Genomic DNA, 19085 nt, shown 5'->3' with positions numbered 1-19085 from the left:
ACACGGTTCTGTCTCTGTCCTGCTGCCAATCGCGTCTTTTTGGAAGTTGAAAATTGCATATGCCTTTTACATCCGCTTTACGAACGGGGGCCATTTGAACAGCAGTTGCTGGAGACAGTGGCGTCTGGATAAACTTAAAGACTCAATTCAGTCCGACAGAGGAACTAACTCAGTTAAGGAGTGACTAAAGTCAGCGGTTGCAGGCTGCTTATGTAAAAATAATCTCCTCTCCTCCCTGCCATTTCCCCTCCCAATCTCTGCCTCTCTCCCTCTCTACTCTCCCCAGAGGTCTCTTCTTCTCTGACTCATTCTGGGTCTGAAGAAATAATTTTTTCTCTTTTCCCTTAGACAGACCTCTGAGTAACTGGCCTTCTTGCCTACCTGGCCTAAAGGAAGACCGAATGTAGACAAGCTGATTATTACATCCTGTGAAGTCTGAGCTAACTACCAGCCAGCTTTAAACTTCTTGTCCAGTGTTACTTCACCTGTGAACTCTGCTAAAATTTGCCTCTCTGGGAATAAAACGAAAACCAGGATAAAAGGAGATTTTTTTTTCTTTAACAAGGTAGGACCTCCCCCACCCCTTACAAGTGGATGCAAAGTCTAAGCTGTAACTCCGTTGGATTACACCTTTAATTCCAGGAAGCTGCTGAAGAAAGGGACAATGGCTCTGAGTGGGAACTGTAGTCGTTATTATCCTCGGGATCAAGGGGCTGCGGTTCCCAACTCTTTCCCGGAAGTCATAGAGCTGAATGTTGGAGGCCAGGTTTACTTCACTCGCCATTCCACATTAATAAGCATCCCCCATTCTCTTTTGTGGAAAATGTTTTCCCCAAAGAGAGACACTGCTAATGATCTAGCCAAGGACTCCAAGGGAAGGTTTTTCATCGACAGAGATGGATTTCTGTTCCGTTATATTCTGGACTATCTCAGGGACAGGCAGGTGGTCCTGCCTGATCACTTTCCAGAAAGGGGGAGGCTGAAAAGAGAAGCCGAGTATTTCCAGCTCCCTGACCTCGTGAAACTCCTGGCTCCAGAGGAAGTCAAGCAAAGCCCTGATGAGTTCTGCCACAGTGACTTTGAAGATGCCTCCCAAGGAAGCGACACAAGAATCTGCCCCCCTTCTTCACTGCTCCCGCATGACCGCAAGTGGGGTTTTATTACTGTGGGTTACAGGGGATCCTGTACCTTGGGCAGAGAGGGCCAAGCAGATGCCAAGTTTCGGAGAGTTCCCCGGATTTTGGTTTGTGGAAGGATTTCCTTGGCAAAGGAAGTCTTCGGAGAAACTTTGAATGAAAGTAGAGACCCTGACCGAGCCCCAGAAAGATACACTTCCAGATTTTATCTCAAGTTCAAACATCTGGAAAGAGCTTTTGATATGTTGTCAGAGTGTGGATTCCACATGGTGGCCTGTAACTCCTCCGTGACAGCGTCATTTGTCAACCAGTACACAGAAGACAAGATCTGGTCGAGCTATACAGAGTACGTCTTCTATCGTAAGTAGGAACATTTCTGTTCATTTTTATGTATACCATTTCTCTTCACAGATGTATAGGGTCTCGCGTTTTGTTAGTATCTAAGGATACTGGTTTGAGATGGAAGTTATGGTAAAACTGTAGGTAGAGTCCTAGATGCTACAATTCAGTTCTTTTAGGCATTATGGGGGTTCTTTTATGCCGGAGGAATTTTCTGTTTTTCTTCCATTGAAGCTACAGGATAGCCAGAGACTTCAAAAATCAGAAGGAACAGATGATGTTGGAATAGTCCCTAAACAAGCATTTATGACTTTCTCTACGTATTGATTTGTGAAGGTGAGATTGCTCATTACAATTTGGCTGTTGGTTCATAGGGCTTGGAGTTTTGCAGAGTCAGAATGAAGGACTACTGCCAATCCTTTCAGCTAAACTCTTGGGGTCTGTTAAGCTGATTGCTGCAGGCTTGCTTTCATTAGTGGCTTTTAGAACACAAATGGACAGTGTACAGAGTGATGTGGTCTTGGCTAGATGGCAGTGCAGACTGCTGAAAAGCATCCTGTTTTCCCCAGGTCTGACATTTACTTTTATGGACCTTGCAAATCTGTCGTATGGTTCTTTAACCTTTTCTACTGAGGCTGGAGTTGCATTGCAGGCTTAATTAAGTGAACTTTGTTTAAGACCCACTTAAAAGGAGCTAGATCCCTGAGAATTGCCAACACCTCAGATACCAAGGTGATTGTATTCCTGATACAAAAAATAAATAAATTAGTTTGTGTATTTGAGATGATTGTCAGAGACATCAAGTAGGGTTCCCTATGTCTGTCCTTTGGCTTAAATGGAGACTTACGGTGTGGATAGCTTTCTTTATATGGAAGGGTGTTCTAAAATACAAGCCATTGGTCTTTGGAAGAAGAACAGTAAATCGGCCTATAGGGTTGGGTGCTTGATTTAACTGCTGATTTTCAACAAGATTTGGGTTTGGGTGTTGAGTTCATTCCAGAAGAACTGTGTTCTAAGTGCTGGCATCCCATTTCCTTCTGTGGGTTTTAAAGCAATGTCAGAACTCAAGATCAAGATGTCTACATTTGTTTAAATATAAAGAGAAAGGCATAAAGAGAAGATCAAGTTTATTGGACCAGGCTTTTGCCTATAGTTGCTTTTCTCCACTTGGAGTTGGTACAGATAGAGAAGCCAATGGGACACAGAGTTTCTCCAAACTGGGTCATCACATCTCTATTCAGTACTGAGGATGTGTCTGGATTCCATGAAGAAGAAATTAAACCAGTCCCAGGAGCTTACTTATGTGTATGGAATAGCTGCACGGAAGCTGTTATGCACCTGATTTGGTCTAGTGGCTCTAATTGTGGCTTTTGTAATCAATACCTTTCTTTAGGTGGGAGCTTAATCAACCAATACCACTTTCTTCTGTCTGGCAAAGTTCCCGTGGACACAGATATAAGATTCTAGATTTTAAACCTTCTGTGAAGGAGCTGGCGCTGTCTATGGTCCTGTAGAACATATACTTTCTTCAAATGTTTGGGGGAAATGTGCTTTCGTTCCAATGTAGGTTTGCACACTTGGCTTTTCATCAGTTATCTGCCTAATTGATGCATGTGGTGTCTAGGTCAGTGTTGTTTGTATGATCACCAAGGACTTATCTGTTTGACACTATGCCCTCTTTAAAATCTGGAAATGTCCCGGTCGCCTGATCGCATAACTGATGCTTCTTTTGTTGGGATGTTGAAGAGCAGTTTGCTCTCCATATTTCTATGGATAGGAGAGCACAGTGTGCAGGAGTTTCATGAAAACTATGCATTTTGCGAATCATAGACTTCCCTTTTGTACCCAACATCCAAAGCTAGGTATTAACTCTTCCTCTGTCTTAGGACCAATAAAACTGACAGCTGGCTTTCTAGGGTGCATAACAGCTTCCGTGCAGCTGCTTAGGCATAATTATTTAATTAGAAGCTGCCAACTGTGCCTATATAAGCATTAATTCATCAAGCTGTTGTGCTCCGCTTAATGGGCCGAAACCATGGGAAGTGCTCTAGAGCAGGGAGTTACTGCACACAAAGACTCTATACCCAGAGGAACTCATTTTATCCCTGAACTTAGTGGCAGTAAATTCAGACACACACACACACACATACACACACACTCCTTAGATTCAAAGAATTAAATCTAAGCTATCACATTTTTAGTATCTCGGGTATCATGCAAAATCACATTGCCTGGCTCCACATCACATTAAAAAATGAACACGAGGAATAAATGCATTGCTCCTGGTGGTTTACCACCATGGGGGGTGAAGCCACCCCCATCCCCAGTGGTGCCCCCTACACCAACTTTCCTGTTGCCTATTTTTCACTTAAGCTTTGCAAGAGGAAAATTCCATCTATTAAGAGACTAAATGGATTACATTCTTGATTTTCTTTAGCCTTTTATGTCGGTCAGTATCATTTAATCCTGAGTGTTTTGTTAACATATAAAGTCACCTGGTATCTGGAAGTGTTTCAAAGGGGCAGAAGAAATTCAGGCTGTCTCACTCAGTCACTAAAGCTGAGTATTACGGGGACATAGACAAGAAGCGTCTCTGCTAGAACTGACTCACAGAGTATCTTACACGTGTTCTTTGTCTTTATTTACAGTAATGAAAAGGTGTCTCTCCATCCCAGCAGCTAAGCCCTACTTCCTTGTTCTTTAAGCATCCCGTAAAAGGCAGTGCCATAAACAGTGGACAGCACTCCCCGGCTCACCTTTAAAGATAGTGCCAATTCAGTAATTTGGGAACCAGGGGCCCTAATCTAGTAGCAGCTTTCTAGGACTTTTTCCCGAGAATGTGGGAAGACCATCACAGGTTTCCTGAGCCTCAAGAGTAGCTGAAAATGTTGTGGTTTTGAAAACATTTGCTTCTAATAAATCAACATGGCCACAAGTAGAGAGTTTAGTTGATGAGATAGTGCTTTACGAGTGCATTTGAGTTCTATGAATTGTACATATGGTTACCAATCACCATCTCTTGCACAAATGGCTGCACATGGGTGTCTTTTAACCTTTATTCTTTTCACCTTATTTCCTTAAATTTAATAGATTGCATCCACAAAACTCTCAAATTTCTTGAATACTTACCTATCTATCTACATACTGCATACATACATATGAACATACATACATTAATGATTGTTGCTTAAGCAAAGACCTGTCAAAATGTAGAGCATACGACTCTTTCGCACTTAGAATTCAATTTGGACCATGTACGGAGAAGAAGTAATTCTAGCCACTGTGAGCAATTTCTGCAATGGTGGCTACAAAGCTTCAAGTAAAGGGAGCTTTATTTATTTCCTGCTTGCACAGGAAAATAAAAGGAAGAGCCCTAAATGATGGTGGTTCCTTCTATCTTGATTACCTGACAGACATTAGTAATAACTTCAGTTTTTATTCCTCATGGAGACATGGTGTTGGCGCATGCAAATGAACCAGAGTGTAGTCCAAATTATGGAGTAAAGAGACTTCAGACTTAGCTTAGGTGTCTTCTTGTCTTCTTCTTGAAGTGCCTCCAAGTGTCAAATTCCATCTGGAACTAGAATTTGTTGTCAGGAAAAACTTTGGTGCTGTCATTATATATAGAATGTTCTCAAGGTATGGTATTACTTTTCCCAGAAGTATCTGAACATGAAAGAACTTTCAAGAGTTGTGATAACAGGCACCATTTTATCTTGAAAGTAACATTCTTAAGACTCCAGTTTACTTGATTTCTAATTAAAAACAAGTCACAATTTATCCAAGTCTAAGGCTTTATAATGAAGTCAGCAAAGATCCAGTCAATGTCAGGCATCTCTTGGAGGGCAAAGTGCAAAAGGCATGCCAGGTAGTTTTCTTCTTATTCTCTTATGATGTTGTATGCAGAGAAACGGGCTCCCTGTAACCGTGAAATAAGCACGTTACTAACACATTTTTATACTGCTTTCACTTCTATACCAAATAAGATCTGCTGCTTGAGTTCAATCCTTTGTGTGAGGTGATTAAAATAGATTATTCCCAGGACTATGACATTACTGAGTGAATTCGGCAGCAAGAAAAATGTCAGTGTGTGAGAAGAAAGGGGAAGAGACAGGTCTCTGACATTGCTTCCAAATGTCCTGGAGGGTTAAAAATACACGTACAGTTGGAAAGAGAGGATCAAACATTACTCACAGTCTAATGAGATTGAGGTCCTATCGAATAAACTAGAAATGCAGAGAGATGAGAACATCCTAAAACACAAAACCTCTCCAACCCTATCCAAACAGAAAGCATGGAGAGAAATGAATGACTGCACACATTTCAGAAAACTAGTCTCTTAAAGCTGATGGGAAGGTTGTGCTGGACTACTCACACTCACTTTTCTTTTTTGATCTATGCTCTAGTTTTTCTTAAATCTTCATAGCTCTTGGGTAGTTCTTAAATTTTTATTGTAGAAATATTTCAAATGTAAACCAATGGAGAGAGTACATGAGGAGCTTCAATCTAACCAATATCCACTGTTTTCACGTGGTAACAGCTTTGGGTAAATGCCAGATATTGCTCTCATGATTCATCTCCAGGTACCATAGCCAACACTTTTGTACGTCAATGAATTTTTTTTTTAAAATACACAATACAATTATTGTACACAAAATCAATATCTTTGCTATCTAGCCAGTGTTCAAATTTTCCTGACCCCCTCCCCACAGTATCTAAGCTGATTTGTGTGAATCTGAGTTCATATGAAGAGCCTCTGCTATGTTTGGTCGATACATTTCCTTACACTCTTTCATAGTTTAATAACACTGCATATAGCTTCTGCGCAGTCAATTGGCTAGGCACGGTTAGCTTTTTAGATGTAGGTGTTAGGGTTGGTCTGTTCAGTTCCAACATTTCTGACCAGTGCGGTGCAGTGTTTATGGCAAGTGCAGTTCTAATGGCATAGGTGGGCTGGAAAGCTACGTGTTAGAGAGGCAAAGTAAGGACGCCTTTTCATTGTTAGCTTTTATATTCATTGTATGAATAGATAACAGTGGGCCCTATTCTCTCCATTTTCCAAGTTATTACAAGGGGCAATGTGTGTTTCCTCCCAGTCATCCAGGAGACATATAGCACTCCATGGTTTTTGTCATCTTTGGACCAGAATGCCTTTAGCGGGTGCAGTGAGCTTCCCAAGATGTTCTCTGAGTCTTGCTGACTGGGTAGGAATCATCTGATGTGGGAGAAGTCACCTTCTACCCACTCTAATTTTACATTTGAATATCCATGGCATCTTTCAGCCATGGTGATGCTCTAGTGAATTCACCATCTGTTTCTAAGCCTCTTCTTCCTGTGTGTTTCTCAGTCTTGGTAAATGGCATTTTCTGCCATCCAGCTCTTCAGGAACAATAACCCCAGAATGCATCTTAAGCCTTCGGTCTCCTCAGTGAACCTCTCTAACCTATTGCAAGTCCTCTTCCTTCTCCTTTTCCCAAAATCTCTTCTATAGATGCTAAAAACACTACTCTTGTCTGAGGCCCCAGTGTTGCCTTTCTGGACAACTGCCGAGATAATTGAATTGTCCTCCTGCCCACCTGATAGTTCCATTTAGATGCAGCGTTTGTGCTGCAGATCTGGTGAGGTTTTGAAAACATGAGTCTGACCACAGCACTTTAAATCTTCATCAGAATTCAGTGGGCCTTTACTATGCATCAACACCCTATACTTTTGGGGTGTCTTCCCTCTCTAGCTTATATTGTTCTATTTCGCCTGTGTGTTTCCGGCTCACTGGAATGCATCTCATTTAGTTCCTGGATGTTTTTTACACATCTGCTTCTTCAATTTTGCACCTGGTGTTCCCTCCTCCTGGAACTCTGCCCCCACCTGCCTCATATTCTAACTAGAATGCACATTTTTAGATGCCTTTCTTGGTCCACTGTTGGATAAGGCATTCCTTGTGCTTGCCTCCCAGGTCCCTAGTGTCTTCTACCATAACTCCAACCCCAACATGTTATTCTTGCTTGTTTATCGGTCTCTCCATATTGCAACGCTGTGAAAATAGAAATTTTGTCTTTTCTGATGAACACGAGGTTCATCATAATACCTGGCACTAACACTCAGGTAGGTACTCTGTAAATCTATTTTTAACAACTGGAAAAGTGCCTACTGCAATGCTCTGTCATGGCCATAAATGCCGCTGTCTGGGAATACTGCTTGATTAGCTGTTAAAGGAAGAGCTAGAGGTTGGCGATGGTGTGATTAATGCTGCAATGACTAGTAAGGGCACTTCCTAATGTCTGCTGAGTGCAAAGTGGAAGTGTCACGGAAAGAGGCTCTACTCTTAGCAACTGACCAGTGATTCCAGCCTGAGGGAAATGTGAAGAGCACTTGCTAGCAGGAAAGTCTCCTGTGCTCCTTTTAGTTGCTCCATCCAAGCAGGAGAGAATTGATGCTGGGTGGGGCTGGTGTTTAAGAAAAAGCCCAGAGGGGAATCACAATTCCCGAAAATCTTCAGAACTGATAAAATATTTCCAGTAGGAAGAGAAATAGACTGAATACAAAGTGTGTTACGAAACCTGCCTCCTTTATTTTCTTCCTGCCCATTTACTTCCTTTGATTCTCATCAGTGATCATGTTCCTTAATGCAGTTTGCCCTTAAAGTAGTGCTCAAGTACTAATCCTGGTTGGTCCCATTAGTGATGCAACCATTGGGAAGTCACATTCCTTCCAAGCTTCAGTTTCCTTATCTGGAAGAAAGGAGTCAAGAGCAACAGTCCTTGATGTATAGGGTGACGAGGCTCAAATGGTTGATGCACAAAGCACAGGAGAGAATTCCTGGTACCAGACAGAGCTCAGCATCTGAACACCCAGTTCCCTAGGAATTCTGGCAGAGAATAGTCACAGCGCTTCACCTATGGAAGTTGTCTGCTTTAATTTTGGTACTTCCTTGTTCAGTGTATTGATCTAAGCACATACAAATGAAAATCATGTGGAAGTGTCCTCAATAGAAGGAAATTCTGGCTACTCAGTTTGACTGAATGAGAACAAACATAAAGGTAAACCCTACAAAAGACTTCAAATTAAATGGCACAGTGTTTCCTATGAATATGAAAGTTTCTAAGTGTTAATTAAAAGCATATGTAAATGAGATGTAAATATTAAAAGACAGAGAGAAGAAATGGGTCTGAAAATATTGCAAAGTTATGCTTTTACATTCCACACTAGAAGTTGTTAACAGTGTCCTTTTCCTCATAGGCTTTCGGAGCCTATGATAAAAATGCAATGGGACTGAAAATTAAGAATACAACTTAAATTATTGCTTTAGTCTTGACAGAATTAAAATTCCCCTTTTGTGAATTTCAGCCTGGAAAATATTCTTTGTGGTGACAGAAGAAATAGTTATGAGTAGGCCATTGATAATGGGATCATTTAAATTGTTCCAGAAGCAAAAAGAAGACATTTTCTTCCATATAGTACACATCTCTGTACTCTGACATGACAGGGAAATGAGATTGCTTATCAGGTTGTGTAGCCATGTGACCTATTCAGAAACTGCTCCATGTGAGGTAATTCACACTTCTCTTTTTTTATTCAGCCTGATTCTGAGGCCGAAACTTATAATCATTTCCCTGCCTAGTGCACAGCAACCTTTCATCATGAGTGAATGTGATTTAGTGTAGTTATGAACTGGCAGCATGCAGGAAAATGGAAGGCAAGCTAAGACTGTCACGCTTCTGCATATTGTGTTTCAGGGAACCGCAAACTACCCAGGTCAACACTGCTTGTCAACGAAATAAAGCAAAGGGGAAAAAAGTTCAAAACAACAATGATTAATCTAAAGGGACCCTGGAGGAACAGAGAAATCCCAGTGCTCAGGATAATAGAATGGGTGCTCCTGTGTGCTGGCGTAGTGCAGAGGCAGAGGGAAATATTTGAGGGGCTCCGAAAGTACCCCAAAGGTAAAAAGAGCTAAGTTTACATACCAAGTCCTAGAGCACTGACAGACATCACGGGTCACTTTCTTATAGACTGAACATACGCTTGCTTTAATTGGAGCTATTTTCCTATAGGTATGCTCCTGACCAGTTACAAGGCAATATAATTGAAAATAGGATTCATTTTTCGTTTAACTGGTTTCTAGTCAATTACTTAGAGACTTTTTTTTTTCTTTAAACAAGCATACTTGTGTTGAGCTCGGCTTTGTCTGGCTGCCTCACTCTTTCCAAGAAAAACATACCTACAAATAAGAAATTTTGTTTTGCTTTTCTGCATAAACATTCATGTGGAACAGGGACTTGGTGGATGGCATTCTGCAGTTCTTTCCACAGCTTGCTTTTGAATGGACATTGATGTAGAACAGGGAGGCCATGACTGACATTCTGAAAAGCTTTCCATGGCTTTACACCCACTTCTGGGATTTAAAGTAATAAAATACTCACTGTGTTTGTTTTCAAGGACCTTATTTATCCCTACTTTGTAAGGCTCTGCCTCATATAAAATATGAGATATAAAATTTCATAGTAATGTCCACTTGAGATGGGTAGAAAATATGAAATCTGTATGCGAAGTGTCTAGATTGTGAGTTACGGACTCTTCACGCTAATGATTCTCTAGTACTTCCTCACAATTTGCTGGGGAAGTGATTAACACTGTGCCCAGACTCCATTGATTGGAATCCACAGGCACTTCAAACTTTCCTTCATCTGTACACTCCACATGCACCGAAAAACGCCCTGAGCTGTTTTCTGAAACATCATGATGCATATTTTCTTAGACTGCCCTTCTTCATTAGGCAGATGTGAATCTCACCTCAGTTATTTGTGGGGAGTACTGTTCATTTGGTGACATTTATGGTGAGATTGGGTTAGGACAGAGGAAATTATAATTTTGTGTGATGGAGAAAGTATAAACATACAGGAAAATAGAGAGGATATTTCTAACCTGAGCCTATATGGTACCAGGACATAGGACTAGCTTTAATGTTAAGGTTTTAAGAAGAGAAAATTTTTAAATCTTTAATGCATTTGTTGATGTTAAGATACTAGCCGACTGATGAAGTTGTAGAAGTTACATTCGGGTATGGCTTAGGAGAACTTTGATGTGGTTAACAGCCCTGTCATTTCTCATCTAATGTGATTTCCCCAGTGATAGCCGTGTAATGATTTTACTCATGCCTGGAACCAAAGTTATCCCTTTTAACTTTTTGTCTCTCTCTTCTGTTGAAAACTATGCTTGTAAAAGTATATGTGTAAAACTAGAGTCCAGGCAACAGGACAGGAGCCTATCACAGAGGGCCTCTGAATGACTCCACCCAGCAGGGTATCAAAATATATGCTGAAACTCATAGCCAACTTTGGGCAGAATGCAGGGAATCTTATAAAAAAAGGGGAGACAGAAAGACCTGGAGGGAACATGAGCTCCACAAGGAGAGTAACAGAACCAAAAAATCTGGGCCAAGGGGTCTTTTCTGAGATTGATGAGACTGATACTCCACACAAGGACCATGCAGGGAGATAACCTAGAACCCAAGCACAGACATAGCCCATGGCAGCTCAGTGTCCAAGAGGGTACCCCAGTAATAGGAATAGGAACCATCTCTGATGTGCACTCATGGGATGGCTCTTTGATCACCTCCACCTGAGGGGGAACAGCCTTACTAGGCTACAGAAGAAGACAATGCAGCCAGTCCTGAGAGATCTGATAGACTAGGGTCAGATGGAAGGGGAGGAAGACCTCACCTATCATTGGACTGGGGGAGGGGCATAGGAGAAGAAGAGGGAGGGAGGATGGGATTGGGAGGGTATGGGAGAGGGGGCTACAGCTGGGATACAAAGTGAATAAACTGTAATTAATAAAAATAAAATTAAAATAAAAACTAGAGTCCAAATGCTATATCAAGGGACTAGAAACTGGTTTTTAAATAATGTATTTTTTTATATCTCCAGTCTTTGTGAAGGCTCTCAAAATATTGTGTGGTATTATTATTCATCATCAACTTAATTTTTAACGACTACTGGTTTGCCTTGTCAATCTGATTCAGAACTCATTTATAATAGTACCACAATGCTGAAGACACAGAAAGTGCTCAATAAGCATGTGTTGAGCGAATGAATAAATTTGTAATGGTATGTTTTAAGGAAAAAAAGTGAAATGTAAAATGAATGAGATTTGCTGCCTATTCTACTAAATAGTTACTTTTCATAAATGTATCATACAAGCAGTAGCAACAGTATAGTTAAATATACTAGCAGATCCAACCTACGCGCATACACACACACACACACACACACACACACACACACACACCATTAATCATTAATTCTATTCCTTCCTACCAGGATGCACCTGAAAAAATAGTCATCTAAAGTGAGGTGAGGAAGCGTCTCTTAAGGCAGAACTGTGAGACTTAAGACACACGAAAGCCATGAGACTAGCTAGTGGCCCTGCATTTCCTTTATAGGCTTTGCTGGTTTGTGTAATAGACTCAGGAAGAGAATGGAAGATGCAACACATTAGAAAGGACCTTGCCATGATCAAAGACTAGCAAAGATGCTAGCTATTGGGTCTTGCTCTGGGCTAGTTGTACCCACTTCATGCCTCAAGAAAGGACAAAATCATTCACATAGCACAATCATCTTGCTCCCTTTTCATGCTCATTGTGCTTGTCTCTCCCAAGAGCATCTGTCCATCTGTACTGTTCCCCACCCTGACCTTCCCCCAGTTCTTCTATCCAGACAGTTTCCTTCCTACATTAAGATATTGAGCGTGTGTCTCATCTTTCTGAAACACTCTTTCTCCTCTTCCTACCACTCTGAATCTTTCATCTCTTTCAATGGTAGGCCCTAGTGGGTTTTTCTTAGAAAGGCCTCTTGTTCTACCACAGAGGAATTAGACAGGCTTTTCCCAGTTGTTATCTGTGTAACGTCTTTTTGTCTTGTTTTGTTTCCTTGATAGTACTGCTGATTCTTGTGGCATTTGCCTGCTTTTCCTCTCTCTTTCTCTCTCTGTTTCTTTCTCCCGAAGACTTTATTAAAACAGCAGTTTAATTTGTTCTCTTCTCTATCCCCAGTACCTAGTATAATGCCTCATGCATAGCAGATATTTCTTCTCTATCCTTCACATTCAGTATGTAAAATTATAATAGAATTTCTTCTCTCTCTCTCTCTCTCTCTCTCTCTCTCTCTCTCTCTCTCTCTCTCACACACACACACACACACCACAGGCATAGATCTGGCAATTATAATACAAACAAATGAGGAAAAGAAAAAAAAAAAAGGAAAGGAAAAGGGAACTTAAACCCTGAGGTTAAGGGTAGGAGCTAGACAGGATTGTGGATAGTTATTTTGAAATGTGACTTAAACTCTTTCTAGTCCTCAGAAACCTGAAGTGGATGATATGAACAGTGGACCAATTTAGTTGTCTCACAAAGAGTTAGTGGTAACGTGGCATGTGTTAGATGATTATATTCCTTGATTAGATGTTTGTCATTAAGGCAGATTTTTACCAAGCCTTGACTAAACATCCAGAAAATGTCTCAAGAACAGAAGGAATTAATTCTGTTATTTTTAAAAGTAAAGAAGCATTTAAACATCAGTTATCAGAGATAGGCAAACAGGCTTTGATAAGACCATAACACTGGTAATTTAATTATATAAGGTTGAGTAGCATACAGTCAAAAGGTGCTGAGTACCCTTTGTTTCTTCCATTTGTATAATGATCATACATGTATAGAGCAGACACTGTCCAAATGTGTGATAGTGAGTCCTTCCTCAAATCCTGTAAGCCAGAATGCTGGGTGGGAACTTGAAGTGTATCTGTCATATTTGGGGACTCTGCTGCCTAATTTTTGTCAACTTGACACAAGATAGGGGTCCCTTGAATGTAGAAGCCTCAGCTGTGAAAATATTTCTATCACATTGGTTTTTAGGCAAGTCTTTGGGATATTTTCTTGGTTTAGGATTGATGTAGAAGGGCTCAGACCACTGTAGGTAGTGCCATTCCTGGGCAGGGAACCAGCCGTATGTTTTCTTATGACCTCTGCATTAGTTCCAAGCTCCAAGTTCCTGCCTTGAGTTCCTGTTCTGCTTCCCTTCATGACAGACTACAACCTATAAGCCAACAATTCCCCCCCCCCATTTTTTCCAGTTGGTTTTGATCAGTGTCCTTATGACAACAGCAGAAAGCAAACTAGGACAACACGGAACCAACAGGATTTATAGGAATCAGTGCATCCTGGCTGGGTTGAGAGGGATGTCATAATTTTATGACACAGTTTCCTCTGAGTCATCAGACTTTAAATGAAGTCCTGGGTAAAAGCCAACATACACAGCCTTCTTAGTGGTGCTATTTTGATTGAAGTGAGACGTGAGTGTAACTCATCACTCCAATTCTTGCCTAGTTCATTTTTCTGTCCTTGGGAGAATTTCAGGAAACTGAGAAACAATATTATTGGTTTGAAGCAACATGACCTTATACTCTAAGCAAATGATGGATTTTCCTATTTTGAAAATTTTTCATTTTGTATTTTTATTAGATTCATCTTCATTTTTGTGTTCATTTGATGTAGGTTTAAGTGTTAGACAGAATCTATCAGAAATCACTGAGAAAAGTTGAAGAATTAAAAACCAAAGTTTTTTTTTTTTTGCTTTTGTCTTTGACATTTATAAAGGAAGCTCACTTACTCACTTTAAATGTATATTTACAACAACACAGGCAATGGTGATTATTTCTTTTCAAGGCAAGACTTGGAGATGATTTCTATGACTGACTTTATGTGCTGCTAATTTGGAATTCTTTTCTGTATTGTGAATAAAATTTAAATTTCTGTGTTATTCTCTAAGAATAATCTACTATGTATTTCCTGCAAAGAGTTTAAAGAACTATGGCAAAATCTCTGGTTAAAATGGTGCTGCTTTCTGTCTTTATAATCAGAATTGACTACAAACAGAAAAAAAGTCTGTTGGGGGGGATATTTGAACATAACCCATCTTATCAGCCGTGTGTGTATATTTAAAAAAATGGGTATTCTTGCCACCACAGATTTGCCTTGGTAATTTGTTTATTTGTTATGGGATAGAAAGATTTTGCAAAAAATAACCAGATTCAATCTAGTCAAATAATTGCTAGTTTAGCTTGCTACTGAAGCCTTCTTGGGTTCAGAAAGAAACAATGGTTACACAGTAGCACACATGTAAACTCTCAGATGTGAGCAACCATCATAAGTACTTTTTATTGAACTTTATGTAATATATTATTTAAAATATTTCTCGTTTGATACTAACAAAAGCTCTGCAATGAGACCCTGAAGCTCAGAGAGGTTAAACGTACCAAAGATTACACTTTTAGTCTGTATTTTCTGCACTGAAGGGTTCTATGTAGATGGACTATGTAGCATCCATCTGGCTTAATGTTTGCTTTAGGTTTGTTAGGTTTGTTAGTTTGTTAGGTTATATGACCAGTGAGTTTAGAGTAGACTAGGTGATTCAGGGTGGAGATGGAGCAACACTATAAACACAGATTTTTTTGTCATGCCATCTGATAACTGCTAAAAGCGAACCTCAAATTCCAATTGTCACGACCATTGCTGTTCTGGTATTCTTAAGTCATGCCATAAACACCACAGAAATACCAGATGGGGTGTTTGATTTTTGGAGCTATCAAATAGCTGTTCGGGGGAACCACCTTGGAAGACTCAGAGAGGATCACACACACAGCCTGCAGCAGGGTGTGTGGAAGAGAGAAGGTGCTCACCACAGATGATTTCCTCTGCTGCTCCCTTTCAAATTTCAAGTCTATGAACATGACTTCCCCATGCTATAGTTTCAGAAAAGTTAAAGCAGATTGAGCCCAAGTCTGCAAATCTGTCCTCAGTTACCCACACAGAGCTTCTGGGATACAGTCTCTTCTTCCAGAGACTCCCACTTAGCATTATTTTTATGGATTTGATTTTCTAGGTGCCACAGAAAAGGCACAAGATTTCATAGTACAAAAACAGATGTCAGGAAACATTTGAAATGGAGCATGGAGAATTTATTTTATTTTCCTCCACTCCACTGAATATCTAAGTATCTAAGTAAAACTAGGAGACACACACACACATCAAAAGGCCATAATAGAAGGCTTTATAGAGCCAGTAATTATAGAGGTAGCATAAAGACAGAGACCAGATGAGCTCAGATGAGGGACATGATAAGCACTGATGACTCCTGAAGAAAGGGAACATTTAACTTGACTATCTTGGACCTGTGAATCAGAGACTGTACTGGAAAATGAACTTTCCATTTAGCTGCTTGCCTAGTTTGTGCTTTGAGAGTTAACAGGGAACTTCTTTCTCTGTATTTTATGTTCATAATATCTCTCCACTACTTTAAGAGGCCAGTGAATTAGCCCAACTGTGTTGCAACCAAACACTAGAGAAAACTTGATTCCCAAGTTTAAAAACAATTGGATTTCTTAAACCATTTCATTCCCAAATTCTGGTGAACATCTTGTTTGTCTTCATTTGTTGTGGTTTTTGGGTTTCCACATCTAACTGTTTGCCTTTAGCTAAAGTGAGTTATTGATGCCATTAAAAGCATGCAAATCACAGCAACAGTTTGGAAGGACAGTTTTTCCCATTTTACAGACAAGAAATTGAGGCCTAGGAAGATTCTTACTAAGTTCACGGAGAGCAAATAAGAAAATCAGGATTCAGACTCCTTATAAGATCTGCCTGCTTCCAAAGACTCTGACTGCTTTGTACTGTTAACTTACAAGGAGCAGCAGCTAGTGATTTTAAAGCACCTACAGTGATCACTAGAATGTAAGATTTAATGATAAAAATGGGCCTGTTTCTTTGTCCAATGTGAGACTGAGCCTGGAATGATTATGAAGTTGTCTTTGAGGAAACAGAATCTTTGTATGCCTTCATAATGATAACTAATATTTATAGGGGTAGTTTGTCTCTGCAAGGCTTTATACAAAGGGTTTTATGCAAAATTCATTTATATAACATTTTATTTAAACAGTTCTTTTCTACTAAACAGAATTCACTGTTGAATCAAAGCAATGTAATTTTATGCCTTCAAGGAACTTATGTTCTGGTGTGTGTGTGTGTCCGTGTGTCCGTGTGTCCGTGTCTGTACATCTGTCTCTCTGTGTGTCTGTGTCTGTCTGTATTCTGTCTCTGTCTGTCATGTGTGATAGGCATTAAAGAGCATAAATAAGAATAAAATTATATATAAATATAAAAATGAAAAATTATATATAAATATAAAAATGAAAAATATTTAATTTAAAATGAGAACGAAGTATGGTGTGCTTACCACAGTTAGCTTTAGCTGTCCACTTGATATAAGCCCTGTAGTCACCTGGGAAGAGGGAACCCAAAGTTAGGAATCGCCTCCCTCAGAATGGATTTTGAACATGTCTGTGGAAGCATTTTCTTGGTCTCTAGTTTATGCAAGAGGGCCTAGGCCAATCAGGGCATCTGGTTTTACTAGTCAAATAATCCTAGGTTCTATAAGCAGGGCAGCTGAACAGGAGGCTGGACATAAGCCAGGAGCAGTGCTCCTCCACGGTCTGTGCTTCCGTTCTTGCCTCCAGGTTCAGGCCTGGGATTCCCTAAGTGATGGATGGATTATGACCTAGAAACATAAGCCACACTGGTTTTGTCAGTGTTTTATCCCAGGAACAGGAAAGCAAACCAGAACAGTTGGTGTGCACAGGCTTTAGAGGAAAGACTGGCAGTCGCCATTGTGTGGGGTGACGGTTAAACAAAGTGTATAAGAGATACATCTTCAAGTTGTAGGGCATTTAAAAGTGCAAAGAAAAAAAAAACGTACTGAGTTTCAGAGGTGAGGGAGCACTGGGTCTACTAGAGAAAGAGCTTACAGGTGTGGGGAGCTGGAGAAGGTAAGGAAAACAGATCCAAGAAGGAAACAAGAGCAAAGAGGTACCTGGAAGCCAGACTGTGGGCCTCTCTTAGAAATTTGGCTCTAAACACTGGGTGACATAGATAGCTACTGTGGAGCTCTGAGCAGATAACTGAACTGTGTGGCCTACTTTTCAGAGCTGCCTTCTGTGTGATACAGGAAATTTGGCTTACATTTTTTTCCCCCTTGAGCTGCAACTCTCAAAATGATGGAGCTACAGGAAGAAGGACTCTCAAAACAATGCCAGTGAGAATGGAGAATAATTCAATTCTGGTTTGGCAGTGGCTTTCTATGGTTAAGAGGGCTGTAGATGTTGAAGATGGTGAAGCCTGGACTCTGGATTCATGGCATAGCTGTGTTGTATGGCTAAAAGGATGCCTCCAGGCATTTTGGCTTAAGCCACTTGGCTGACTGGAATCACTGCCAATGGAGGAGAAGAAGCCTGAGAGAAAGGCAGGGATTGGAGGAGATAACAGGAACCCAGATTCTGGACTGTAGTAGTCACTCACGTTGACATATCAAGCGGCACGTTGGATATATGTGCCTGTGGCTGGACATGTATCCAACCACATATATGTGGATATATGTGGTAAGGCTGGACTTACCATACCAACACAGCAGTCATCTGCACAAACTTCAAGGAACTGGATGAGAATAGCAAGTAAGACAGGAAAAAAAAATAGAAGGAGCATAAACTAAGGACTGAGTGTTCAAAGGTGAAGATGTGCGAATTGAAGGGAATCTGCTGAGCGGGCTCAGAAGGCGTGCTGAGCAAGACGGGAGGAGAGCAAGATAAAACACGGCGCTTGAAGTGGGAGGGAATGATTAACTGAGGGGAGACTGATTCATGAAGTCACACACCAGTGACAGTGACTTATGTGAGGAGCGATAGCCTTTAGATATGCCAATACAGAAGTCACTGGTGACTTTGACTTCCATCATTCTGGTCAATTGGTGAGAAAGCGTCTTTGGAATGTTTTTTTTTTTTTTTTTTTCAATGCAGTTTATTCAGGAACCTTGAACAATCATCTGACCCTGGGGAAAGCCAGCCCACAGCTTAAATAGCCTCTGGGTAGCCAACCCAGGCGTGCCACGTGTGCAATGCAGATAGGTCCACATACATGGAAGCAAGCCAGATCCTCAGCCTTAGCCAAATGTGGAATTGTTCGTGACAGAGAGCACTCACCATCGGGAAGGTGGAAGGCGGAAACCAGCTCCATCTTTAAGGCATAGCATTCCGCTGGAATGTTTTAAAGAGAGAAAAAGGGTAGTGGAGCCTGGAGAAATGAATGCAGGCAGTACCGTGAAGTAAAAATATAGAACTTAGATGGGACAAGAAAAAGTAGGAGTAAAAGAGGGAATCATTTAAGACAGAAGATGAAACGGTGTGTATTCTGAAGGGAGGGAGTGCAGAGCTGGGGGAAAATGGTACAAGTGCAACAGAAGAAATGTAGCTATAGTGACGTCCTTGGAGAAACGGGCCAGGCAATGGAGGGCATTCAGAGTTTATTACTAGTTTGTGAGCCTTGTCTGTCCATGCACAGGAAGACTGTACTTATATATGTCACACATATACAGCCACGTGGATTTGTTTTTGTACATATAATAATAGTATCAGTGTATATTCATATATGTGTGGAAGGAAGTATATGGAGTTTGAAGATTATTATAAAAATAGCAATCTAGTGCTGAGGAAATTAGTGAACTAGAGAAGCGT

General features: G+C 40.6%; 1 protein-coding gene across 3 annotated transcripts in view; it reads left to right on the top strand.

Annotated features, from left to right (window-relative positions):
• Nucleotides 1-19085, top strand: part of Kctd16 (potassium channel tetramerization domain containing 16) — a 282111-nt gene that overhangs the window by 1456 nt on the left and 261570 nt on the right. For 2 of the 3 annotated variants that reach the window (XM_060377341.1, XM_060377340.1), the window contains exon 2: nt 349-1496. In XM_060377341.1, coding sequence (XP_060233324.1) covers nt 665-1496 — 832 coding nt within the window. In that variant the 5' untranslated portion in view covers nt 349-664. The remainder of the gene's footprint in view (nt 1-348; nt 1497-19085) is intronic. The other variant, XM_060377342.1, reaches the window with a different exon arrangement.

The sequence above is a fragment of the Meriones unguiculatus genome, chromosome 2 (genome assembly GCF_030254825.1).
Source record: "Meriones unguiculatus strain TT.TT164.6M chromosome 2, Bangor_MerUng_6.1, whole genome shotgun sequence".
NCBI lineage: Eukaryota > Metazoa > Chordata > Mammalia > Rodentia > Muridae > Meriones > Meriones unguiculatus.
The sequence above is the reverse complement of the archived record's forward strand: the minus strand, read 5'-3'. Positions and strand labels throughout refer to the sequence as shown.